The sequence below is a fragment of the Hypomesus transpacificus genome, chromosome 14 (assembly GCF_021917145.1).
Source record: "Hypomesus transpacificus isolate Combined female chromosome 14, fHypTra1, whole genome shotgun sequence".
Taxonomy (NCBI): domain Eukaryota; kingdom Metazoa; phylum Chordata; class Actinopteri; order Osmeriformes; family Osmeridae; genus Hypomesus; species Hypomesus transpacificus.
In genome coordinates, this window is record NC_061073.1 from 9,880,430 (window position 1) to 9,907,179 (window position 26,750).

The following is a 26,750-nucleotide window of genomic DNA, read 5'->3' on the forward strand; positions in this document are numbered from 1 at the left end:
TCAGCTCCTTCTTCACCACGACGGACCGATGCAGAGCCCGCATCACTGCGGACGCCGCACCGATCCGCCTGTCGACCTCGCGCTCCATTCTTCCCTCACTCGTGAACAAGACCCCGAGATACTTGAACTCCTCCGCTTGGTTCAGGATCTCCTCCCCGACCCGGAGATGGCACTCCACCCTTTTCCGGTCGATTACCATGGCCTCAGATTTGGAGGTGCTGATTCGCATCCCAGCCGCTTCACATTCGGTTGCGAACCGCTCCAGTGAGAGCTGAAGGTCACGGCCCGATGAAGCCAACAGGACCACATCATCCGCAAAAAGCAGCGACCCGATCCTGAGGTCACCAAACCGGACCCCCTCAACACCCTGGCTGCGCCTAGAAATTCTGTCCATATAGGTAATGAACAGAATCGGTGACATAGGGCAGCCCTGGCGGAGTCCAACCCTCACCGGAAACAAGTTCGACTTACTACCGGCAATGCGGACCAAACTCTGGCACCGGTCGTACAGGGACCGGACAGCCCCGATCAGGAAATCCGGTACCCCGTACTCTCGGAGCACCCCCCACATGAGCCCCCGAGGGACACGGTCGAACGCCTTTTCCAAATCCACAAAACATGTGTAGACTGGTTGGGCGAACTCCCATGTACCCTCCAGGACTCCGCGGAGGGTATAAAGCTGGTCCACTGTTCCACGGCCAGGACGAAAACCACATTGCTCCTCCTGAATCCGAGGTTCGACAATCCGACGGACCCTCCTCTCCAGGACCCCTGAATAGACTTTCCCAGGGAGGCTGAGGAGTGTGATCCCCCTAAAGTTGGAGCACACCCTCCGGTCCCCCTTTTTAAAGAGGGGAACCACCACCCCGGTCTGCCAGTCCAGAGGCACTGTCCCCGATGTCCACGCGATGTTGCAGAGTCGTGTCAACCAAGACAGCCCTACAACATCCAGAGCCTTAAGGAACTCCGGGCGGACCTCATCCACCCCAGGGGCCCTGCCACCGCGGAGCTTTTCAACCACCTCGGCGACCTCAGCCCCAGAGATAGAAGGGCCCCCCCCGATGTCCCCAGACTCTGCCTCCACGTCGGAAAGCGTGTTGGTGGAATTAAGGAGGTCTTCGAAGTATTCCTTCCACCGATCCAGGACGTCCCCCGTCGAGGTCAGCAGCGCACCATCCCCACCGTATACAGTGTTGACAGAGCACTGCTTCCCCCTCCTGAGCCGCCGGATGGTGGTCCAGAACCTTTTTGAAGCCGTTCGGAAGTCATTCTCCATGGCCTCGCCGAACTCCTCCCATGCCCGGGTTTTTGCCTCCGCGACCGCCAAAGCCGCGTTCCGCTTGGCCTGCCGGTACACATCAGCTGCCTCTGGAGTCCTACCAGCCAATAAAGTCCGATAGGCCTCCTTCTTCAGCTTGACGGCATCCCTCACCTCCGGAGTCCACCACCGGGTCCGAGGGTTACCGCCGCGACATGCACCGACCGCCCTGCGGCCGCAGCTCCGGTCAGCCGCTTCAACAATGGAGGCCCGGAACATGGCCCATTCGGACTCAATGTCCCCGGCCCCCCCCGAGACATGATCGAAGCTCTCCCGGAGGTGGGAGTTGAAGCTCCTTCTGACAGAGGGTTCCGCCAGACGTTCCCAGCAGACCCTCACATTACGTTTGGGCCTGCCAGGCCTGACCGGCGTCCTCCCCCACCATCGAAGCCAACTCACCACCAGGTGGTGATCAGTTGACAGCTCCGCCCCTCTCCTCACCCGAGTGTCCAAGACATGCGGCCCCAAGTCCGATGACACGACTACAAAGTCGATCATCGAACTGAGACCTCGGGTGTCCTGGTGCCAGGTGCACATATGGACACCCTTATGCTTGAACATGGTGTTCGTTATGGACAAACCGTGTCTAGCACAGAAGTCCAACAACAAAACACCACTCGGGTTCAGATCGGGGGGGCCGTTCCTCCCAATCACGCCCCTCCAGGTCTCACTGTCATTGCCCACATGAGCATTGAAGTCCCCCAGGAGGACGAGGGAATCCCCAGGAGGAGCGCTTTCCAGCACCCCCCCCAGAGACTCCAAAAAGGGTGGGTACTCTGAGCTGCCGTTTGGTGCATAAGCACAAACGACAGTGAGGACCCGTCCCCCCACCCGAAGGCGGAGGGAGGCTACCCTCTCGTCCACCGGGGTGAACCCCAATGTACAGGCGCCGAACCGAGGGGAAACCAGTATTCCCACCCCAGCTCGACGCCTCTCACCAAGGGCAACTCCAGAGTGGAAGAGAGTCCAGCCCCTCTCAAGGAGACTGGTTCCGGAGCCCACGCTGTGCGTCGAGGCGAGGCCGACTATATCTAGCCGGAAACTCTCTACCTCGCGCACCAGCTCAGGCTCCTTTCCCGCCAGCGAGGTGACGTTCCACGTCCCTAAAGCTAACTTTTGCAGCCGAGGATCGGACCGCCAAGGCCCCCGCCTTCGGCCGCCGCCCGTCTCACACTGCACCCGACCCCCATGACCCCTCCTGCGGATGGTGAGCCCACTGGAAGAGGGTCCCACGTTGTCTCTTCGGGCTGTGCCCGACCGGGCCCCATGGGAAAAGGCCCGGCCACCAGGCGCTCGCCATCGAGCCCCACCCCCGGGCCTGGCTCCAGGGGGGGGCCCCGGTGACCCGCTTCCGGGCAGGGGCAACTGAGAACCATTGTTGTATTTCTTCATGGTTGGTTTTTTGAGCCACTCTTTGTCTGGTCTTTCACCTGGAACCTGTTTGCCTTGGGTGACCCTACCAGGGGCATGAAGCCCCCGACAACATAGCTTCCAGGATCACTAGGACACGCAAACCCCTCCACCGCGGTAAGGTGGTGACTCAAGAACAAGGTTCAGTTTAGTCAAATGTGAAAATAAAACAACCAAGGTTTTGCACTAGCAGTTTAAACTGTGTGAAATGTAACTGCTATGTTTGAATAGATTACTGGGATCTTAATGGCTGAGACTGTTTCACTATATTTTTAGATGTATGTTTTAGTTTTATCTGAGCCTGGCATCACCGCAGTAGTGTCAGTTAGGGTCAGTAGCCTGTATTGGCATAAGCACATACAATCTAGGTTAAATTAGCTTGAGATGGTGCATTGTTTTATTCCCGTTTAGGATAGATTATTACCTGAATTTCAGTCACAGACTTCAGAGTTCATAAGTGTTCATGCTAAACTGTCATAACTGATATTTTTACACGTTAGTTTTGTTGGCATGTGGTTGGTTGGCATGTGGTTTGTATCGATGCATGTGATTGGATGTGAATACGTACACAGTTTGTGTTTTAGTTTTTTTGATACTGTACATTTATAACCTCAGTGAGGTATATTAAGAGATTAGAAAAACGCTTTTTTCAGTGCAAACTGTCCTTGTGAATTGTGAGCAGCTGTATGGCTCGTGTTGATGCTATTGGGTCAGGGATTTAGGAGGAAACATTGTTTTCTATCACTTTACTATATGACATCAGAATGCCAATATTCTGCAGAATGCTTTTCTTTGCAGGTTATCTTTTGACATTCAAGAATAGTAAACCAAATGTTGGATCTGGATTTAAAGTAGAATTTGGTTGAGTTTTGTGGGCTAAATGTTACCATGAAGATTTTTTTTTTTTTCTGTATTGTTTGTTTTGAAATTGTTTGTTTGAAAAAAGAAATTGTGAGCACAGTTATTTTGCTTGTTATTTCCAGTTATATGAGCCAAAACTAGCAAAAACAGCATATCGCATATGTATCACACCAAAGTTCAATCTCAAAATCTCCATTTATTGTTTGTATCCATATAATTTACTATATGTTGATATATTATTCATGATAATTTCTACTACAATGTATATGTGATATGTATAAATAATTCTGCTGAATTTGAAATTAATATGTATTATGTTCTTGTAACCAAAACCTGTTTTGTTTATTGGGATGCACAGTCATATTCACGTATGTGTATCTTTAAGTGATGCCTTTGAATGGCTGTTATACATAAACACAATTTTCGTCTGCACTCTAAAGGTATAAAAAATATATACAATTATTCAGTGCTACTTGTTTTGAAGCATTTAACACTGGAAATATACCTGTAAATTACCATGAGTTTGAAATGTGTATATATTCATATATATTCATAAGAGATGTATCACCCAATGTATTTTACATTGTAAAAAATATCTACATAGATCATATAACTGTTTAATAAAATATTTTCAATTACCAAATTTTACTGCATCAGTTATTTGATGAATTTAAAGTAAAAATAAATAAAAGTAAGCCTATTTTAATAATATACTTAATTACTTGTTAAGTGCTGTAACCATCCCATTGGCACTACAATTGCCCACCAAATAGAACATCCACACTGGTCTGAATGGAATCAAATGGTCTTTGTTGAAGCCTGAATCTGTTCAGTCATCGTAAAACAGATCAACTCCCCCTGACTCACAGGCATCACATGGCCCAAGGCCAGCTCATCTGTCATCATGACCTACTGCCTGGCTCAAAGGTTTGCAGGTGGCCTAGTCACACATCCCAATGAAGAAACTCATACAAAGAAAATGCCATGAAGTGACTGTTGTCATTCAAGTCCCCCAGAACGAATAACAGAACTTCAAGTGCCAAACTGTCACAAATTAAAATGATAGCTATGAGGATAACCATACCAAGCAAACATTTGCACAAGAGCCCAATAGAGAGGTCATTAACTGGATTCTTAGATATCAGTGTACGCAGATGGATACAGACACACAGTACGCCTTTTGTCACCCCCAGCTGGCTCCGCTGAAAAGACGTCTGAATGATCAGTGTGTCATTCTGGTGCCTGGTACATCACCAGCAACACTGAGATGGGATTAAAAAGGATTTGAATTGTATTACATCACTTTTTGTGAATTAGATGTAAACATGTTTTGCTGTCCAGACCATTATGTAATATGTATAAATGTACTTTTTCAGGATTCGATTAGCGTTTTACATTTACATTACATTTATGTATTTAGCACATGCTTTTATCCAAATTGACTTCCAAAAGAGAGCTTTACAAAAGTGCATAGGTCACTGATCATAACAACGAGATAGCCCCAAACATTGTGGGTAGCCAAAACATGAAGCATACATTGTGAAAACTAAATAAGTCCCAAAGGGAAGAACCATAAGAGCATGTAGTTGAACAAGTTACCATTAAACAATTTAACAACATGAACCTCAAAAAAGTGCAAGGGTGTACCTGTTTTAATCATTTTTGTTCTCTGACCAACAGAACCAAAGGTCTAACATGGTTCTATTGATGATGCATTTGAGAGTTACCACAGGAAGAAAAGAGACATTTGGCCCCCAAATATCCCAACATCCCATCGTATCCCAACAAGCTTCAATATCATGCACAGGCAGGACCATATGATGTTGGTGTGCTATGCATGTTAAACTATGTCGACATGTTTCTAGAATACGAGAGTCATATGCAAAAGGAATGCCTGAAAGTGGAGGCCAACAAATGTTCTAAACTGACAAGAGGCTAGAGAGGGGTGGAGTTTGTTCGACAGGGAATCATTGTAGACCAACTACAAAGAGGTTTTTACATCTGAAAGTTCAGTCAGGCTGATGTCTGTCTCTGCATGTTGGGCTGGCAGAAGGCAGCTTGTTAATAGAAGAGGTGAGAGGACGTTCTGGGGAGTTTTTGTTGGTTTGTGTGATTCTTTTGTTTACAATCCTCTGGAACATTTGCTGGTTGTCCGTATCTCCTGTTTTTTCATCTTAAGGGACATTTCCATCAAATCTTTCAGAGGAAAAAGGAAAATGACGATCTGTGGACGGCTGTGTCTGTTGATCTTGCTCGGGATAGTCAGTCTGGGTGAGTGACCCGGCAGGACAACACCCTTTTATAATGTGTTGTTAGAAACTAATACTTTTATGCAACATGATTTCTGGATTTACATCATTTAAAATGTTACATTGTATACAGATAGTGACGACCGTCTTGATTATTAATAGGTTACTAAATCAATTAGTAATCTTTCAATAATTATTGGGTCCTGTTGAAATCACGACATTGTACTAATTACATTATTTGTGAGATATTTTATTTATTTGATTTACGTTCAACAGATGCCATATAAACATCTTTAATTTAGGAAATGGTATGAATCCCAAATATAAGTGTGACTGCTGGAGGTGCTGGATGTTGTGTTCCAGGCTCGTCCCTACGGTGTTTCAAGTGTTCGGACTACACTGGCCAGTGTGAAAATGTGAAAGAATGCACTTATGAAGACTCATGTATATCTCTAAGTGAAAGAGGTGTGTTATTTTATCGCATACAGACCAAAATAAAAATATATTGATTGATATAAAATTAAATTAAAAAAAGATTTTTATTCACATTACCCAGTGCCGTGGTGCTTGATAGCTAATGACAGTATTCTGGTCTCTGGTCTACACAGGTGGGAAAACTATTCGCCAGTGCATCCGGTACACAGATTGCGACAATTCTCGGCTCATGCAAATGTTTCCTGCCATCTCGGAGTTCACCTACAGGTGCTGCAGCAGCGACATGTGCAACAGCGGCACCCCTCTGACGGCACGAGGGTCTGCTTCAGCTCTGATGGGCTCTCTGCTGGTGCTGTGGTGGTGCCTACTCTAGGACTCACACAACGGACAGTAGGGCCACTGACAGTCAGCATGCTACAGAAACTGTGGATATGGTTGGAGTCCGTTGTCATTGTGCTATTAACTATGACAGAATTGTTATTTTGTGAAACGTGTACGTAATTGATGTAGTCTTTAACCTGATGTTTAAATGTGCCTTCCGAGTATAATTGTGCAGCTGCTGTAAAATAATTGCTCCTTGTTTGTTGGTTCATTTATTAGTTAGGTTTAGTATTGGTTTGTATTTTACTAACATGAACTAGACTCATAAACAGCCTTGTTATGTAATTGCGATATCATTAGCGCATGTTTCATTAAATCATACATGTTTGACTTTTGTTTTTGAAGAATACTTTTTCCTTTAGCACGCATTGTGAAGACTTTAAACATTGACACAGTGTGTCTAACTCCAATTCCTAATATGTACGATCATAAATCAATTGTTTAGAAAAATAACAAAAATCCCAACAATGACCATCAGGGCTGTTGGAGCCTCGTTCCTCATCACTGCCCTCTTCAGATACAACAAACTAAACCAAAACAAAGATTTATTCAAGGATCATTTCACGCATTTGACGTTATATATACATACAGTACACAGATAAATCAGAATCAATAATAAAAAATGTCTGTTTTCCTCTGAGCAGCTTCACATACCTGATATGCTTGAAACGAAGGAGCAGAACAGCATCAGAAATAGACTGTACAGCGTCAGGTACCTGCAGGAATAACAGGGACTGTCTTTGAGGTTACTACTTTGCAGTGCTTTCAGTATAACGCAATTCTGTGTGAATATAGAGGGTTACATAGTGGACAGCTCTTTGAAAGACAACACACAGTGTGCTTGTTCTAAACCAATTAACCAAAATTAAAATGTCAACAAAAGTCGAATTACATTTGCAAGGAACTGGAATTAAAATTGAATAAGTTAATAAACTCCACATCAAAAGCTGATATGAACCTTAACAGTTCCAGATAGTTTTTATGGATCACTTCCTCCCTCGTATCCCTCCCCCTCCTCCGTCGCCCGGCCGATCACTTCCAGCTGCACCCTTTTCTTTTGACCGTTTCTCTCCTTCGGCTTCTCCTCCTCCTTCTCCTGCTCTCTGTCTGCCTGCGTGTACCAGGGCTGGGCTGTGGAGCTCTCCCCCACCCTGCCCCCTCTCCGGAAGCCTCCTCTGCCAGCTCTCACCAGCCCCCAGCCTTGCAGCTTCCCGTCGGCGGCCCCCCCGTCCTGGCCCCCCCGGATCTGGTCCAGCTCTTTGGCGCTGAGGGCCGGCATGCGCACCGAGACCGTGTTTCCAAACTTGGAATAGTCGACCGAGTAGCGTCCGTCCTCCTCCGTCATGATGGAGACGAAGCGCCGGCCCCAGAGGATCTCGTCTGGTGTATATGAGGTACGTGCCTGCATGGTGATACCTGTGGTCTCCACAACACCTGGCAATCCACAGGACAAATCCGGTGTAGGTTTCACAGACACAAAAAACATCCCTAGCTACTTCTGACAAACAGCAAACACTCTGTGGCTACTTTTGAGACAACAGCATTGTGACATGGGGGCTGAGTGAGAACAGCTTGGAAGCACTGTCATAACCATAACTAGTCTAAACATGTGTTCAGTTGACGACATGCTAACAACCTGTACCTTCCAGGATGACGATGATCTCCAGGTCCTCTGTGTTGAGGGAGTTAGCAGAGAGCTCGTACAGGGGGCTGCCCCTCTCGATGGTGTGGCTGATGATGAGAGGGGACACCAGGAAGATGCCGTTGCTGCGGAGAGGGTTCTCCACCTGGATGTCCAGCTGGCACACAGGGACCACCTCTCCTTCAGCCGTGACCGTCCTGCGGATCACCTGCAGGAGACACAGACACCAGCTCTCTGCTTCACGCCTCTCAGAGCTCTTCATCCTGCACATCACGTCCCAGGTCTACATTACAACACTCTCAAGTACTGCTTCTAGAACTGGGAAATAACTCCTAAGCCTTACTCGTAGTGTAGCACATTATGGTGGCAACTTCTAGCATAAGGGCTGAGTATTTGTTACCTAACCTGGGCCCGTAGACAGGGGCGGTTCGGGTAGTTAGAACGATACCCCCCCCCCCCCCCCGCCCACACTGCCAAAGGTCCAGATTTTATTTTTTTAATCTCATAATTTAAATACAAAATGGGGGGAAAACTGCAAAATAATCCACTAAAAGAACCCCCCCCCCTTCCACTAGGCTGACTACGGGCCTGTAACCTTCCACTAGGCTGACTACGGGCCTGTAACCTTCCTCTGGGCTGACTACGGGCCTGTAACCTTCCTCTGGGCTGACTACGGGCCTGTAACCTTCCACTAGGCTGACTACGGGCCTGTAACCAGACTTTTTGAAGTGATAGAACGTGTCTTTGACACATCTCCACAGTAAACGTCTCACCTGCAGCTGGATGGTGGCTGATATGATCATGCTCTTCCTCAGGTCTCCCACGCGGAACATGAAGGTGGGCCGGCCGTTGCGTGGAGCGATAACGGCGTTCTTGGAGAAGATGAGGGTCTCTGCTCGCCGGTTGGCCTGCGCCGTCTTCATGAAGACGCACCCCAGCATCACCGCATTAATGATCAGCCCCAGAATGTTCTGGATGATGAGGACGGTGATCGCTAGCGGGCACTCCTCTGTCACCATGCGCCCTCCAAAACCGATGGTCACCTGGGGGAGAATGTCAAAATGTTGACTTAGTGTACGCTAGGTGTTTGAGTCCCTTACAGGATTTGAAAGTGATGCGAGGAGCTAAGTAAATATGATTGAAGATGGTGTAGGCAATGGTGTTGAGAAGCACTTTTTGTCACATTTGCCCAAATAAACTTTACATCTTGATATCAACCAATGCATCTAAAGGTTTGAGATGGGGAGTAACGAAGTAAAAATATTTAGTTACGTACTTAAGTAGATTTGTTTGGTATCAGTACTGTACTTCAGCTTAAAACCTACCTTTTTACAGAAGCATTTAGTAATTTTATCTCAAAAGAGTTTTACTACTTTTATTAGTTATATTATTGTTCTTATAGATTTGCTATTTTAATTGTTACTTTTGTCACTTGTTTTTATTGATTTTATGTTAAGCACTTTGAGCTACAATTCTTGTATGAAATGTGTTATATAAATAAAGTCTTACTTACTTGACTATTTATTTTTCGGACAATTTTTTACTTTCACTCCTTACATTTTTTACAGAAATATCTACACTTTCAACTTCTTAAATTTTCAAGGGTCTTCTTACTTTAGTTTGAATCAGGTTGTGTAGGAGGTAAGTGGGCCTCACCTGCACTTCAATGGAGAAGAGAAACGCCGAGGTGAAGGACTGGATGGCAGTGACACAGGGCACCGGCCCAGGCTCACCGCTGGGGTCACGGGGCTCCAGGTCTCCGTGGGCGAAGGCGATGAGCCACCACGCCATGGCGAAGAGCATCCACGAGCAGAGAAAAGCTGAGGTGAAGATTAGGAGAGAATGCTGCCACTTCAGATCTACCATGGTGGTGAAAACATCCTGCAGGAATCTGCCCTGCGAGAGACGAGAAACGCATTTAATATTCAATTAATTTAGTGGACGCTTCTATCCAAGGCGACATCGGCCTATAGGCCCATAGTCAATGTAGCTGATTACTACTAACCTGCTTTTACTTCCAATAGTCACACTACCGTGATTGATCTGGCTTGAAGATGAAAGATAAACAAAGATACCTGTTCCCGGATATTCTTGTGGGCGACATTGCAAGATCCACTCTTGGTGATAAAACGCGCACGCTGGGACTTTGCCCTGAACCTGTTGGGCTGGTTCGCATCTTCTGCTAGTCGGGTCAATAGGAACCCGTCCGGTAGTAATCCCTTTCGGGCAAGCATTTTTCTGTTGAGACATAATGCGGTATTTCACAACTAAAACAATGTCATACAACAATTCTGGCGGTGTTCCAAAGTGGACAATGGATGAGATGCCAGATGGATGTTACACAATACACTGCATTTCATATGGGCATTCAAGCTTTTAAATAATAGTTATATACATTCAACAAAGAAAATGTTGTCATGTTAAATGTAGCCTAAGCCTAGATTTTGAAAGAAAATTGATTCTAACAATATGTTTACAGTTTAGCATTATCACACCATCCGACAATAACATTTGTTTACTCAGTTGGCTCAGATGGGATTTTACATTTTTATTTTTGAAAATTAAACAAATATTGGACATTGACATAAAGCAACTGTTTAAGCATGCAGTCTACATTTCGCAGGTGCTCAAGGAAATTATTTTAAAAGACGCTCGCGGATATAAACATTTCGACAGCTGGCAAATGATGAGCAAGGTTATCTGCTTTCTAAAACCATAAACCTGTATGAAATGTTTTACCTGCATCGTCATACGTGCATTACTTACCTTCAGTAAATTGGTTATTTGGTGAGCAATAACACATATGTTAAAATCACTCAAAATCCATATTTAGCTTTTTCTATCGTGCTCTTTTCCTCGAAACGATAATTTAGCGTTAGAATTTAGCTGTTGTATCACTTTGGGCTGGACGAGTTTCCGTAGCAGTGCAAACGTCATCAATATCAACAACCAAGATGGCCGATTGGAATCGAGGTAAGAAAGTGACACGTATTCAAGTATGTTTTTTTTAATGTTTGTCTACTACAAACCATATTTCACATTGACAAATATATATTACAATGAGTAACATATCAGTAGGCACGTTTTGGAAACAATATGACCGACGTGAAGCTGGTAGTCGAGTAGGCTACTGTTCCAACAGGCTCTGGTTATAACAAGTAGCAAGAAAACCAATTAACTAGTGTAAGTGATAGCCCATAACTTCTGAGTTAATTGTGGAGCTTGGCTACACTGATACAAATATTTATTTACAGGAAATGGGGCTGTCGACGATATGCTGGACGCTGAAAATAAACTTCTTGCGGACAATTTGGCGAGCAAGGTCTCAAGATTGAAATCGGTATGTGATCGTTACTACAACCCCCTCGTTAAATCACAATGTAAGATGTTTTCTACAAAAGCATGTTGTGAATAATCGTCTCAAATCGGTGTGGTTTCTTGTCCTCTCTGACAGCTTGCCTATGACATTGACAAAGAAGCAGAGGATCAAAATTCATATTTGGATGGCATGGTACGTTTTAAATAACACTGCTAGACAAATATAATTTGAAGGGAGCATAAGGTTGATGGCAAAAAGATGATTTTTCTATGCACTGTATCATTCACGTTATTTATCGTTTATCCCATCTGAAGGATTCCAATTTTCTAAGCGCAACAGGGCTGTTGACTGGCAGTGTGAAGCGCTTCTCCACCATGGTCCGATCTGGCAGAGACAACCGCAAGATCCTGTGTTACGTGTCAGTGGGGCTGGTGGTGTTGTTCTTCCTGCTGTACTACCTTGTCTCCAGGATCCAGTCCTGAGGAGACCCAGGAAGAAGGACGTGACACTACTTGACATGCAGACACGTGACTTTACATTTGTTGTGCATTCTTCATCATGAAGACTGTGAATAGGGAGATGACTCGGTTGTCAAGGTTTTGACACTGCTATGACCCACTCAATTTCTCTCAAGCCCTGCCCATCGAGAAGTATAAATGGTGTATAAGCATTTATTTATTTTTACTCAGTTGTATGAGAATTATAGCCCTTGTACATACCTTATTTGAGATATTACAGATCATTTATAATCGTGAACATGTGGATGGTGTCAGTTTGGACTTGTAGGCACATTGGAAGGGTTAAGTCTGTGGGATGATGTGCCAGTAACTTGAGAAGAATGACAGTACTTCATAGGGAAATTCTGGATGATGTTGGGACATATTTGGGAGTAATTCATCTTTTGATAGTCTTATTTACTGAAATATTGGAGGTATTTGTTTTAGTCCATGATTGATTAAAACCAGCAGTTGTATAATTGGGAAAACTGGGATCCAGTGTTTGGACAGAATGTTAATTTTACATTTTAAGCCAAGGAAAGAAAAAACTTCATAGGTAGGACCTGCTGTTATGTAGATATCTGTTTTGTGATTATACCTACTACTTTCCAGCTTTGGCACACAAGACATATTTTGTAATAACTGATACCATACTTGCATTTTGAAGATTTCTTGCTTTATTAACATGTTCCTTCTTTGATCTTTTAAAATGAATTAATTTAAGTAGAATTTGTCTTTTCATACCAGGAGATTGGGAGTTCTAATGGGCCACATTCCAAAAATATGATGGCCTACATAGCAGCAGTTTATTAATGTTTCACAAAACAATTAATTTTGTTTATATTGTTGAAATTGATGAAATGGATACGATTGTTTCTACTAGATTTCCATTCCTGGAGATCATGCAGTGGAAAATGGCTTTGAAGGAAATAAAACGAACTCCTGAATGAATCAACTTGTATTCTAGCATTGGTAGCCTGCATTGCTGGTTTCGTGTTGCGTCGTGTTTTTTCGGTCATTTCCGCCGCATCTCCTTCCTGTGAGTTGATAGAAGCAAAGGCGAACGTTGGACGCCATTTCTTGTCGGTTTTTAATCTTTTGTTTGAAATAATAATTTTAGTTCAGTCCTCAGATTTGCATATTGAATTATCAAATGATTTGATCCTGTGCACTGTACACTACAATAGGGAGGGTGCTATCCAATCCGATTGACCCTCGGTTTGATTCGGCTCACATCGTTCGTTGTAGGAAAAATGGACGAGACGGACTCGGCAACGAAAGGACTGGCGCTGGATGAAGCGTCCTCAAGCGCTGCTGTTGAAACGGTGGAGGAGGGGGTGGATTCGGATACAGAATCGGAGGCCGAAGTCACAACGATGACGGTAATGGGAGAACCGGGGAACATCGACATTGGAGCCGAGTCCTTACCGAACCCTGACGATGCTGAAGCAACGTTTGCGGGCAAGTTTTTGTAGCTAGCTTGATGTACTAGTAAACACTACGAAATTGCTGTACTACCAGCTATAAACCGTTGACATCAGGGCCAGTTTAGCTAGATTGGTAACAGCTAGATAATCAGTCTAACTTGCTAACGTTAGCTAGCTATATTATTCAGTTATTTAGCAATAGCAGCTGGTAAAGGACATTTACTAAAAAGTTTCAGCTCTCAAGCTATTTATCTACAACTAAACGTTTACGCTAGACATAATATCGCTAGACTGCAAGACGTTTCAATAACATGTAGCCTACAATTACTGTACAGCAACAGCTACATTTTATTTCATCATATGTCCATTCATTAAAAAGCTTTTCAAGTGTAAGTTAATATGTAGTTTTGATTCATGTAGCCAGACTCAAAGTAAAATAAATTGTTGTCATAAAATAAAACCACATAATTCTTCAATCTGTCTCATCTTCAGAAGTGAGTACAGTCACAGTGGAAGGGGTTCACCCTACCGAGGACAATGTCTTCACCGCTACCATGGCAACCTCAGCTTCTATACCAGAACACGTTCTTGTAAGTTGACCAACTTTTAAGTTATATTAACAAAGTCTGCAGTATCTAATTCTAGTCCTACTGTCCTACTCTCAAAATCCACTTCACCATATCCAGTGATCAAATTCCAACCAATACAGTGTTCATGTTTAAAGTAAGCAAACCATGAGCAGCCATGCCTAGCTGTCTCTGCCAGCATGTTAACCCTCCTCCCCATGCCAGACTGGCAGGACCACTCTGCAGATCAGTGACAGCATGCACCCCCAGAAAGCCACCCTGATAGTGGTGCACACGGACGGACGCATCGTGGAAGCAACAGGACTGAAAGGCTCTGCTGCGGTCGTGACCTCTGGTGAGTCTCACCCCAGAACAGCTCTCTTCATCTTCCTTTTCTGACAAACGCAGAGCGAACGTTTAGTGATCTGTGTTTCCCTCTGGGATCCTGGCAGACCCCCGGACTCCCACCACACCGATGACCCCCGGTCAGGACAAAGATGGCTGCTCCAAATACAACTGGGACCCGTCTGTGTACAACAACGAGCTGCCTGTTCGCTGCAGGAACAGCAGTGGGATCCTGTGCAAGAACAGACTGGGCTCAGGTATAAGGGTCCACTAGAGGGAGCCCTTGCACTGTTGTGAATATGGAAGCTGTTTCTGCTGTGCTGTACTGATCTTAGCAGTTAGACTGGTTTATTTGAGTTTTTTTATCTAAGCAACTGTCTGTGCATGTACGTATGCACCTTTCGGGTATTATATTCAGAAATATGGATGACCCAGCTGTGGAGGTTTCACTGTACATGGGCAGGGCATGTCCCACCCACATTTGAAAACAAACCTACGCCCATCGAGTGACCCTGTCTGTCTTCATGTGTCATCCATATTTGGATCTGTCCATCTGATCCTGGGATGTGATTGAGGCTGAGCAGTCATAGAGTAGAGGTGGTCCAGCTCCTGGCTGTACTGACCATGGTCCTGTGTGGCAGGAGGGAAGGGCCGCTGCATCAAGCACAACAACAAGTGGTACACTCCCACGGAGTTTGAGGGTATGGCGGGCCGGGCCAGCAGCAAGGACTGGAAGAGGAGCATCCGCTATGCTGGCCGCCCACTGCAGTGCCTCATCCAGGTGAGCTGGGATACCAGGCCCTCTGTCTTTGGGGTGTCTCACTGTGTGGGAGAGGGTTACCATGTGGGGTGTCTCACAGTGTGGGAGAGGGTTAGCATGTGGGGTGTCTCACTGTGTGTGGGAGAGGTTTAGCATGTGGTGTGTCTCACAGTGTGGGAGAGGGTTAGCATGTGGGGTGTCTCACTGTGTGTGGGAGAGGGTTAGCATGTGGGGTGTCTCACTGTGTGTGGGAGAGGGTTAGCATGTGGGGTGTCTCACTGTGTGTGGGAGAGGGTTAGCATGTGGGGTGTGTGTGTGTGTGTGAGAGGGTTAGCATGTGGGGTGTCTCACTGTGTGTGGGAGAGGGTTAGCATGTGGGGTGTCTCACAGTGTGTGAGAGGGTTAGCATGTGGGGTGTCTCACAGTGTGTGAGAGGGTTAGCATGTGGGGTGTCTCACAGTGTGTGGGAGAGGGTTAGCATGTGGGGTGTCTCACAGTGTGTGGGAGAGGGTTAGCATGTGGGGTGTCTCACTGTGTGTGAGAGGGTTAGCATGTGGGGTGTCACAGTGTGTGGGAGAGGGTTAGCATGTGGGGTGTCACAGTGTGTGGGAGAGGGTTAGCATGTGGGGTGTCTCACAGTGTGTGGGAGAGGGTTAGCATGTGGGGTGTCTCACTGTGTGTGAGAGGGTTAGCATGTGGGGTGTCTCACAGTGTGTGGGAGAGGGTTAGCATGTGGGGTGTCTCACTGTGTGTGGGAGAGGGTTAGCATGTGGGGTGTCTCACAGTGTGTGAGAGGGTTAGCATGTGGGGTGTCTCACAGTGTGTGAGAGGGTTAGCATGAGGGGTGTCTCACAGTGTGGGAGAGGGTTAGCATGTGGGGTGTCTCACAGTGTGTGGGAGAGGGTTAGCATGTGGGGTGTCTCACAGTGTGTGGGAGAGGGTTAGCATGTGGGTTGTCTCACTGTGTGTGGGAGAGGGTTAGCATGTGGGGTGTCTCACTGTGTGGGAGAGGGTTAGCATGTGGGGTGTCTCACAGTGTGTGGGAGAGGGTTAGCATGTGGGGTGTCTCACTGTGTGGGAGAGGGTTAGCATGTGGGGTGTCTCACAGTGTGGGAGAGGGTTAGCATGTGGGTTGTCTCACTGTGTGTGGGAGAGGGTTAGCATGTGGGGTGTGAGAGAGTTAGCCTGTGCTGTGTGGAAGGGACTGACTCCGACCTGTGTGCCTGACAGGAGCGGATCCTGAACCCTCACGCTGCATCCTGCACGTGTGCGGCCTGCTGTGACGACCTGGCACTGGTGAGTCACGGGGGCCATGACCTCCATAGCAACAGGACCTCTATAGCAACATGTCCTGTTAGCCTGCCGATATACACAGCTGTAAACAGCACAGCGGTCTCCACAAGTCTGGACTCTGTAATAAGGAAACCTTCAAAAGTTGCTGTGTCATCCCAACCCACCGGACCTGTCATCTGTATGGAAGAGATACGACGACTCTATATGTGTAACACAAGTACACGAGCACATGGAGAGCATGCACAGACACAGTCTGCTGTTATTTAATCCCACAGAAACTCAGACCTGTCTCTTTTCATTGTTTCCAGTGCACTAAAGATGGCGAGTCTTTCGGAGCAGAGAACATAAATATGGTAATAAAAATAGATGATTCTAAAACTGGTTGTTCCCATCCTTGATTGTGATTGGCTATATCGCGTTCCATGCCATTGTAAAATCCAGCATAACCTCACAGGTTGTCCTCATAACATTCTTTAACATTCCATATTACTGCGCATCGAAAATTTCAAATGGAAAAAGATGGCAAAGATGTCCATCTGGCTGTTGCGTGGCAATGATTTATGTAGGAACAATACTTTGTAGTAGCGGTAGAATGACGGTTTATTATTGAACATTTTTCTAATTGTTTTTATTGATGAAACCGTATCAAATATTTGTAGTAACAGTTTTAGAAAAGCAGAAAAAAAGCAGAAAAGCAGAACAGGTAAGGGGGTTTTCGGCACTCCGCTACGCATCGTGCCTAACAACTCCCCTTACCTGTTCTAAAATCAGCGTAAACCACGGCCTCTTGGGGCTTATTGCTTAATTTACTTTCACTTGTGGAGAAGACGACAAGCAGGGATTGATGTTTCTTATGCTTTTTTAATCATTCTGCTTATTCACAGATTGATTTACAGAGCAGGGCCCAGTGTGGCTATTTTGTTTCAAGAAGATTTTATCAACAAAAAGCACTTTGTTTAGCTTTTTTTTAGCAGGCAGCAAATACACATTTAGGGAAGGCTAGTTTCATCAGCCCCAGAGAGTATGATGCTAAACATTAAAATATCTAGCTATGAAAGAAAAGGAAGAATCGAATTTATGGTTTTATGTCTCTGCTGTCCAGACTGGACCCGTGAGGTTGTTTGTCCCATATAAGAGGCGTAAGAAGGACAACGACCAGCCCTCCACCCCCGAGAAGAAGGAGCTTTCCCCAGCCAAGAGCATCACGCTGGCCCCGGGAGCCACATGTGAGTCCCTTAAACCCCCTCCTGTCCTCCTCTGCTCTGCTCTCCTCTGCTCTGCTCTCCTGTCCTACTCTCCTCCCTGCTTCCCTCCTCCTATCCTCCTCCCCTCCCTCCTCCTCTCCCTTCCTCTCCTTCCTTCTCTCCCTTCCACTCCTCATCTCTCTTCCTCTCCTCATCGCCCTCCTCTCCCTTCCCCTCACCAGTTGTCCCAGACCGATTTGGCTGATCTCTTCACGATGTTCAGTTTGAGAAGAGCGTCAGGTCTTTCAACCTCTTTGTACATCCTGCGGTCGAGTGCCTGCAGTCCACACAGCAGCGTGGTTGCAGACGCGTGTTTAGAGGCAGGGCAGATGTGTTTAGAGTCAGGGCAGAGGATAAAGTGGAGGCGCGTCACCTGCCTTGTCAGACTGGCACGGCGGGTAGCGTCCCCCTGCAATTAGCCCCCCGGCTACCTGGCGTAGCGGCCGTTAGCACTTACCTCAAACGCTTGTCTGTCATCCAACAGTTTGTAAACACCCTCAGCTGTAGGACAGTGTGTAATGGGAATGTTTCCGCTGAAGGATGCCATTGTCTGTCTCTCTCAGGGATCCTAATCTAACTCTTACTGCCCACATGTGGACTTTTACAGTTTTCTCTCTGTTTCCTAGTGTTATCTCATTCTCCACCAGACAGAATCAGAAGTCTCAGGGTTTAGCGCGCTGCCGCAGCGCCTCAGATTCTGAGGTAGCCAGTCTCTTTAGAATTGACTGCTTATTGAAATGTAATCTTTCTGACATCTCTGTCGCGGGACACAGTTCTTTTAAAAATACTACTTTGAAAAACGCACTTCTGGAATGGTCCAGACGCCATTTTGAAAGATTAATCTTTGTGGTGGTCCATTCAAAGAAATATGTCATGTGTTCTGAGGTAAATTGAGCCAAAAACCCTTAACCACATAAGATTATTGAAACAACAGATTTATTAGAGTAGAGATTACCTGTTTGCTAGTTGAAGTTTGGTTTGACACTCAACCAGACAGTTTTTAATCTGTCAGGTTTATTTTAATTATGTACATTTTTCATGCTGTAAACAGCAAACAGCCCAGGCTGGATTTGACCCCAGGTCGCTGCGGTAAGGCCTCAGCTTACATACTAAGACCCAGTCAGCCAGGTGTGAAGGTGTTTGTCTGTGTGTCCCTCAGTCACCGTGTCCACGTCCGGACAGATCACCACGGCCGGCACACTGACCTTCGACAGGACGTCTGCAGACAACGCCAGCGCCATCTTGACTGAGGGCTCAGCTTCCAGCGATGTCTTCTCCAGCAGCTCAGGTACCTGCAGCCTCACACACCTTACCCTGCCTCACATACCTTACCCTGCCTCACATACCTTACCCTGCCTCACACACCTTACCCTGCCTCACACACCTTACCCTGCCTCACATACCTTACCCTGCCTCACATACCTCACACACCTTACCCTGCCTCACATACCTCACACACCTTACCCTGCCTCACATACCTCACACACCTTACCCTGCCTCACACACCTTACCCTGCCTCACATACCTCACACACCTTACCCTGCCTCACACACCTTACCCTGCCTCACATACCTCACACACCTTACCCTGCCTCACATACCTTACCCTGCCTCACATACCTCACACACCTTACCCTTCCTCACACACCTTACCCTGCCTCACATACCTCACACACCTTACCCTGCCTCACACACCTTACCCTGCCTCACACACCTTACCCTGCCTCACATACCTCACACACCTTACCCTGCCTCACACACCTTACCCTGCCTCACATACCTCACACACCTTACCCTGCCTCACACACCTTACCCTGCCTCACACACCTTACCCTGCCTCACATACCTCACACACCTTACCCTGCCTCACACACCTTACCCTGCCTCACATACCTCACACACCTTACCCTGCCTCACACACCTTACCCTACCTCACATACCTCACATACCTCACACACCTCACACATTTCACCCTGCCTCACACACCTCACCCTGCCTCACATACCTCACCCTGCCTCACACACCTCACCCTGCCTTACTTAACTCACACACCTTACCCTGCCTCACACACCTTACCCTGCCTCACACGTCTCACCCTGCCTCACATACCTCACCCTGCCACACACACCTCACCCTGCCTCACATACCTCAGGGTCCCTCTGCCCCCCCCCCCCTCATTACCTGCAGGGTTAAGTGGAAACCCACTCTGAGGAGACCGCAAACAAGCTGGTCTCTCTGTTCACTTGACATACTGGTCAATGGAGGCAGGGGAAAGAAACTGGTGTTAGAGGTAGGGGAGAAAAACTGGTCATGGAGGCAGGAGAGATACTGGTCATGGAGGCAGGAGAGATACTGGTCATGGAGGCAGAAGAGATACTGGTCATGGAGGCAGGAGAGATACTGGTCATGGAGGCAGAAGAGATACTGGTCATGGAGGCAGGAGAGATACTGGTTTAAGGTTGAAAAAGGTGTACTTTTATGTACCGTGGACCAGCCTTGCTGGTGGTGCAGTGATCTGATGTGGAGATGTCCCTCCCTCCCTCCCTGCCTCGGTGGAGAGTGGATTGTGTGGCTAGAAAGGGGCGCTCCAGGGAGCCTAGCCTCTAATCCCATCACAGCTGTGCTGTGGAGACCAGGGGCTATACTTCCCCTCTGAAGGGCTCTCTCTCGCTCTCTCTCTCTCTCTCTCCCTCACTCTCCACTCATTCAATTTCTCTTTTCCCTCCCACTCTCTTTGCCCTTCTTATCATAGCTCTCTCTTTAATCTCTCTCCTTAGTAAATCTCTCCAGCTCTTGCCTTGGCCTGTCAATTTTCAGGATTTTTCTCTCTGCTCTCTTTCTCGCTGACCTCTGTCGTTTCTCTCTCTCTCTCTCTCTCTCTCTCTCTCTCTCTCTCTCTCTCTCTCTCTCTCTCTCTCTCTCTCTCTCTCTCTCTCTCTCTCTCTCTCTCTCTCTCTCCTTCTGTGTCTGTATTTCCCCACTCCTAATGACTGGTCCTCCCTTCTCCATCCTCTCTCCTGGATGCAGGAGGAGATCTGGGGGTGGGGGGGGACCAGGAGGAGATCTGGGGTGGGGCGGGGGGACCAGGAGGAGATCTGGGGGGGGGGGGGCGGGGGGAGCAGGAGGATATCTGGGGGTGGGGGGGACCAGGAGGAGTTCTGGGGGGGGGGACCAGGAGGAGATCTGGGGGGGGACGGACCAGGAGGAGATCTGGGGGGGGGGGACGACCAGGAGGAGATCTGGGGGGGGGGGGGGGGGGGGGGGGGGGGACCAGGGGGAGATCTGGGGGGGGGGGGGACCAGGAGGAGATCTGGGGGTGGGGGGGGACCAGGAGGAGATCTGGGGGTGGGGCGGGACCAGGAGGAGATCTGGGGGGGGGGGGGGGGGGGGGGGGGGGGACCAGGAGGAGATCTGGGGGTGGGGGGGGACCAGGAGGAGATCTGGGGGGGGGGGGGGGGGACCAGGAGGAGATCTGGGGGGGACGGACCAGGAGGAGATCTGGGGGTGGGGGACCAGGAGGAGATCTCTGTCTTTCTGGTTTTCTGTGTCTCACATACACCCAGTGTCAGTTTCTCCTTGTGGTGTGCATGGATGGAACTATATTATACTCTGTGTGTGTGTGAGAGACCTGTGTTGGTGTGAACCATGTTGTGTGTGTGTGTGTGGCTGTGATGTAGCTAACTGGGCCATGTCACCCCATGGGGCCCAAATGATGGGGAAGCCTGTTCCACCAGTCCACACACACACACACATACACACACACACACACACACACACAGCATGTTTCAGAGGTGTGGAAGTGTTTTCTGCCTGGAGCGAGGAAACATTATTATGAATAACAATTTTTTAGCTTTTCTCTGTTCCTGTTGGTGTTGTTGATTCCAACTTACCATAAACTCTCATTTGTCCCAGTTCGCCCAACATTCATTGTGTTCTGCTAGTCTCTCAGTCAGTCTCTCCTGGTTTCTACCAGTCATGACCAGTCTCTCCTCGTGTGATTTCTGGAGGTCTGTTGTAGAGGCTCCTGTGAGGAATGTGTTGTCTCGAGTTAGGAGTGGGCTCTGTGTGTCTGGAGGTAGGAGTGGGCTCTGTGTGTCTGGAGGTAGGAGTGTTGTTCCCGGCTGCCTACCTGCCTCTCCGCTACAGGAAGATTCATCAATGGGACCCTCAGCTCTACATTGCTGTTTCAGTGTGCTAGACCATCCACATATACCCCACCTCCTTTGAGTGTGTGTTTTTCACTGGGTGTGTTCGCTGGGTGTATTTGGGGTATGTGTGTGTGTTTTGGTTTATATATGTTAACAGTATGTGTGTGTTTGCAGTCTGTATGTGGTTACTGTGTGTGTACGTAAGTGTGTGTGTGTGTGTATATAGTGTGTGTGTGTCAGCTGCACATGTACTCAGGGTATGTTGTCCGTCTAGCCTCATTTCCACTCCTTCTCTGTTCCTGTGTGTGTGTGTGTATATAGTGTGTGTGTGTCAGCTGCACATGTACTCAGGGTATGTTGTCCGTCTAGCCTCATTTCCTCTCCTTCTCTGTTCCTGTGTCTGGAACCCTATAAATACACCTCCATCTGCAGGTGGAGAGCCGGCTCTCAGGCCAAGCAAGGTCACAGGCAGGAACAACATCTGGCTGACACCATTCCATTCTTTTTTAATTGTTGGAAAGACGGCCAATAGACAGTCCTAATGATTAACGACTGGTAATTGTAAATCATTGATCTGTACGTTACAATTGAAATGCTTTCATGCAGCTTGGTATAATGTTGGTATTTCAGTGTTATTCCCTGCTCTTTCTCGGTTTGGGTCCACATTGATGAAGGCCATCTGGCATGTATGGTTCAGTGGTACATTACATCTACATGACAAACTACAAATGAGGCAAACAGTGTTATGGCTGTTCTAAATAGTTTGGCTCAAGCTATTTTTCCACTTGTCCACGTGTACAGTCGTGGCCATAAGTTTTGGCAATGACAAATGTGTTTGCTGGTTCAGTAAAGTTTGCTGGTTCAGTAAAGTTTGCTGGTTCAGCATTTGAGGAAAATGTTTTCACATGTTTCTACAGAATACTGGAATACAATGAGGAACATTTCATTTTTTTTTTACTTTTTGGGGGCGAAAATGTCCAATATATGCAGAAAGTCCACTTTTACAGCAAAAAGTCCTCTTTTACAGCAGTCAATCTGCTCCTTAAAATCCAATCAGAATGATAGAGTGATTTCACCTGCCTAGAACTACTTCACACTTTCCCCTGTGCTGATGATATGACTAACTGAAATGATGTTAGCAGTCATTTAATGCCAAGGCCCAGCAAGCTTTGCAAACACAAAATGTACGTCGCTCCCAATACTTTTGGCCACGGCTGTAAAATAACAGGTGATTAGTGCCTGTGTCATCTGCATTATACGTGAAGAAATGAGATTCATAATTTAATAATATATAGTATGGAATGATTTTAGAATATATGAAATGTTGTTGAATGCTTTTCCTCTTACACCTTTTGGCAGAGAGAACGAGGTCAGACCACTTTGTTCTATTATACAGTAGATGGTTCAGGTTACAACTGGCATGGGCTTTTCAGAAGTCACTGAAAACCTTGCACAAATCCTAAGAACTTGCTCTCACCTTTCGAGGCACTCATGCACCCCCTTTAAGAACATGTTGGAGGATATTTGTGTGGTGCAGTCAGTGCTTGAAGTGGGGAAAGGTGTTCCTACTCAAATCATTATGACCTTTGAGATTTCTACAGTGAAAAACAAGACTTTGAGATATTGCTGGTACAACAATTTATTGTAGATGTTGGTGTCATTGACTAAGGTAAGGTTAACGCTGGTAGTTGCAGACTCCTCATTTACGCTAGCTGTTCCGCTCACATCGTTAACGTTAGTTTGAAACTCATGATTCCACCCTTGACGTGTCTGACTCTGGCAAACGCGTTCTTTTAGTACCTTTCTGAAGCCAGGCCAACATAACGACTTACAAACTCCGAAACTCGTTACACTTTTTTAGCTTCTAGGTTTTCAGCAGTGAAAAATCTGTTACGCACTTACGCAGACATCAGACAGCTTTTTCGAAGGGTAGTGTAGTTTATGTAACGTTAGGGTCACTACCAATCTCAGACGCTGACACTTTCCCTGTCAGTGGTAGAGTACCGGGCCGGCTACATGCGAGAAGTAGCGGTACGCAAGCAAAAGTGCCGGTACGCTTAAGAGTCAAATGTAGAAGTGCTGGTATCAGTGAGTACCAGCCCACTTCGAGCACTGGTGTTGGGAAAAACATGTCACTCCTTCTCTCTATTCCCACAATGTCTGTGACTGTTCTTTCTCCCTCACCTATTTTTCTCTCCTTCCTCCTGTCCCCTCCTTCTCTTTCTCTCTCTCTTTCTCTCCCTCACTACCGTCCCTCCATCCTCTCCTCCTCCCCCTCAGTACTGACGGCTCTCCCAGCCCTGGCTCTAGCCCCCCAGCCCGTGCAGGCCAAGGTGGCCCCCCCATCCCCAGGCCTGGTCAACGGGCTGGAGGTGGGGGCCGGGGGGGTGGCGGGGCCCCTGGGGGACCCCCAGAGGACCTGGTCCTGCCTGGAGGAGACGGCCAACACGCTGCTGTCCAGCGTGCAGCAGCTCAAGACCCTGATCCAGCAGGCCAGGCAGCAGGCTGGCCAGCCAGGCCCCGCCCCCGGCTCCGCACTTGCCCCTGGGCCCCCGGGTCAGGACAAAACTCTCAGCACCAGGAAGGAGGTGAGCTCAGCTGTTTGGGAGGAGAGGGGGACTGTAGAGGTAGAAACTGTACGAGTAAATGTGTATGAATCCCAGCCTGACCTAGTGTAGTTAGCTCGGGAGGTGTGTATAGTGGTTGTTGTGAGTCCTGAGGGTGGTGTGGTCTGCAGCGTCCTGCAGCTCAGCCCTTCCAGATCTCCTTCACACACCACGACGACCCCGACGGCAAGAGAGAGCCGGAGATCGCAGAGATCATCATCAACGTACGTGGACACACACACACACACACAGATACACTCACAAACGTAGACACACAGTATGGAGGGGGGGGGGGGGGGGGGTGGAGGAACACACATCAAATCTGTCGGCTGTGTGGTTTGTGGATGCTGATTCTCTGCTTCCTCCCCTGAAGCAAGTGTGTGTGAACTGTGGAAGAGAGGCCATGAGCGAGTGTACAGGCTGCCACAAGGTCAACTACTGCTCCACCTTCTGCCAGAGGAAGGTAAGACTCCCGCAGGCTGGGTGGGGACCCCTGGGGACACCTGGGGACATAAGATGTTATCAGGCCTCTTACATATACGTGAAAAAAAATGTAATGGAGACGTGAAAAAACTATGAAAAATAAAGTATCAAGGAATACACTTTGCTCTTTTCTGGTCAGTTTAGTTTGAGTGGTCATGTAAGAAGAGATTGTGTTGGTCCCGCCTGTAAAGGTTTGATTTTCACAAAACACAGAATAGTATGTTCTCATCTCCTGGTGGTTAGAAGTCAGACCTTCTCAAGATGGTGATCAATGTGTGTAGAAGTCAGTCTGGTCACTCTTGGTCTCTCTCCTGGTTTCTCTCTCTTTCCTGGTCTGTCTCCTGGTCTGTCTCCTGGTCTGTCTCCTGGTCTGTCTCCTGGTCTGTCTCCTGGTCTGTCTCCTGGTCTCCTGGTCTGTCTCCTGGTCTGTCTCCTGGTCTGTCTCCTGGTCTGTCTCCCGGTCTGTCTCCTGGTCTCTCTCTCTTTCCTGGTCTGTCTCCTGGTCTGTCTCCTGGTCTGTCTCCTGGTCTGTCTCCTGGTCTGTCTCCTGGTCTCTCTCTCTTTCCTGGTCTGTCTCCTGGTCTGTCTCCTGGTCTGTCTCCTGGTCTGTCTCCTGGTCTGTCTCCTGGTCTGTCTCCTGGTCTGTCCTGGCTGCAGGACTGGAAGGACCACCAGCACAGCTGCTGCCAGACGGGCGGAGTCGGTCTGCAGGAGGAGGTGGCTGCCATGGCAACCATTGACATGGAGAAAGTGAAGGTGTAGCCGAGGTATCGATGAGCACTCTGACAGCATCTAGACAGCATCCTGCCAGCACCGAGGGGATAACTAAACCAGGCCAGGGCTAGGACCTGGTCTACCCACCAGACTAACTAACCCAGGCCAGGGCTAGGACCTGGTCTACCCACCAGACTAACTAACCCAGGCCAGGGCTAGGACCTGGACTACCCACCAGACTAACTAACCCAGGCCAGGGCTAGGACCTGGACTATACACCAGACTGGTCTTCTGAGCAGACAGAATCCACGATGACGGAATATAAATATATATTTGTTTTTTCTGACCAATCCTAATTTGATGGTATGCTATCGTAAAGAAATTCTGAAAATAGTTTTGGAGAATTTGTTATTGGTTTTCTAGAGTCATCTGTGGACTGAATTCTTTTCTAAAGCAGTGTTTGCTAAACACAAGACCAAACGTTGTTTTCCTTCAGCTGGGTGTGTGGGAGCACGTTCCCTAACATTTCTTCCACTGTGACATATTTAATTCAACAATATATTTTGTATTTATTTATTTATGAGTACATGATGTTGACTAAGCATTTAAATGGTTCAGCCTATCATATGTGCTGTAATAAAGATGTAAAAAGTGAACATACATTATTTGCCTCAAGAGTTCATTAAAACCTCCAGTTTGAGTCCACCGTGTTTCACTGAGTCCAGCGTGTGCCTCAACGCCTCTTCTCCTTCAGGAGCGGACCTCTCACAGACGTCCAGGTAAGCAAGGGTTATTGTGTGTGTGCGAGAGAGGCCTGCATGACCTCCCCAGACTGGAGCAGAGCTGCGAGCTGCCAGCCTTGTCCTCACCAGGCAATAATCCCTCAACAGAAGGTTGACTGCTGTTTCAGTTTCAACACAGCCTGGTCATAGAGAAGCCGGGTCAGGTGTGTATGACATCAGCAGCGGGCAGAACTGCCCCAGGTTCTCGCTGTCGGAGAGCTCGCTTGGTGTTCAGTGCATGACTGTACTGGTTATTATGTAATGGACGCTC

General features: G+C 47.4%; 4 protein-coding genes across 6 annotated transcripts; 3 read left to right on the top strand and 1 right to left on the bottom strand.

Moving 5' to 3' along the window:
• The first annotated feature begins 5,243 nt into the window (after positions 1-5,243).
• Positions 5,244-6,984, top strand: LOC124476606 (CD59 molecule (CD59 blood group)). Of its 2 annotated transcripts, none has more exons than XM_047033843.1 (4): positions 5,244-5,662; positions 5,793-5,860; positions 6,202-6,303; positions 6,447-6,984. In XM_047033843.1, the coding sequence occupies exons 2-4, from the start codon at positions 5,806-5,808 to the stop codon at positions 6,644-6,646; spliced, it is 357 nt and encodes a 118-aa protein (XP_046889799.1). In that variant the 5' UTR covers positions 5,244-5,662; positions 5,793-5,805; the 3' UTR covers positions 6,647-6,984. The 2 variants fall into 2 exon arrangements, with proteins under 2 accessions (XP_046889799.1, XP_046889798.1); XM_047033842.1 differs by having other exon boundaries at positions 5,262-5,662; positions 5,769-5,860.
• Positions 6,985-7,068: 84 nt separating this feature from the next.
• On the bottom strand, positions 7,069-11,194 carry kcnj11l (potassium inwardly rectifying channel subfamily J member 11, like). The gene is made up of 8 exons (XM_047033841.1): positions 11,063-11,194; positions 10,372-10,534; positions 9,953-10,192; positions 9,070-9,339; positions 8,297-8,504; positions 7,844-8,088; positions 7,309-7,370; positions 7,069-7,181 (listed from the first exon to the last, which is right to left on the bottom strand). Exons 2-8 carry the CDS (start codon positions 10,528-10,530, stop codon positions 7,088-7,090), a joined length of 1,278 nt encoding a protein of 425 aa, XP_046889797.1. The 5' UTR covers positions 10,531-10,534; positions 11,063-11,194; the 3' UTR covers positions 7,069-7,087.
• A 23-nt stretch (positions 11,195-11,217) lies between these two features.
• Positions 11,218-13,063, top strand: bet1l (Bet1 golgi vesicular membrane trafficking protein-like). The gene is made up of 4 exons (XM_047033847.1): positions 11,218-11,269; positions 11,551-11,636; positions 11,751-11,807; positions 11,930-13,063. Exons 1-4 carry the CDS (start codon positions 11,251-11,253, stop codon positions 12,095-12,097), a joined length of 330 nt encoding a protein of 109 aa, XP_046889803.1. The 5' UTR covers positions 11,218-11,250; the 3' UTR covers positions 12,098-13,063.
• On the top strand, positions 13,055-26,386 carry deaf1 (DEAF1 transcription factor). Of its 2 annotated transcripts, none has more exons than XM_047033844.1 (13): positions 13,055-13,573; positions 14,032-14,129; positions 14,331-14,460; positions 14,558-14,707; positions 15,092-15,231; positions 16,441-16,506; positions 16,812-16,856; positions 17,606-17,729; positions 18,907-19,035; positions 24,175-24,482; positions 24,632-24,724; positions 24,874-24,963; positions 25,641-26,386. In XM_047033844.1, exons 1-13 carry the CDS (start codon positions 13,366-13,368, stop codon positions 25,743-25,745), a joined length of 1,686 nt encoding a protein of 561 aa, XP_046889800.1. In that variant the 5' UTR covers positions 13,055-13,365; the 3' UTR covers positions 25,746-26,386. The 2 variants fall into 2 exon arrangements, with proteins under 2 accessions (XP_046889800.1, XP_046889801.1); XM_047033845.1 differs by having other exon boundaries at positions 14,035-14,129.
• The last annotated feature ends 364 nt before the right edge of the window (positions 26,387-26,750 follow it).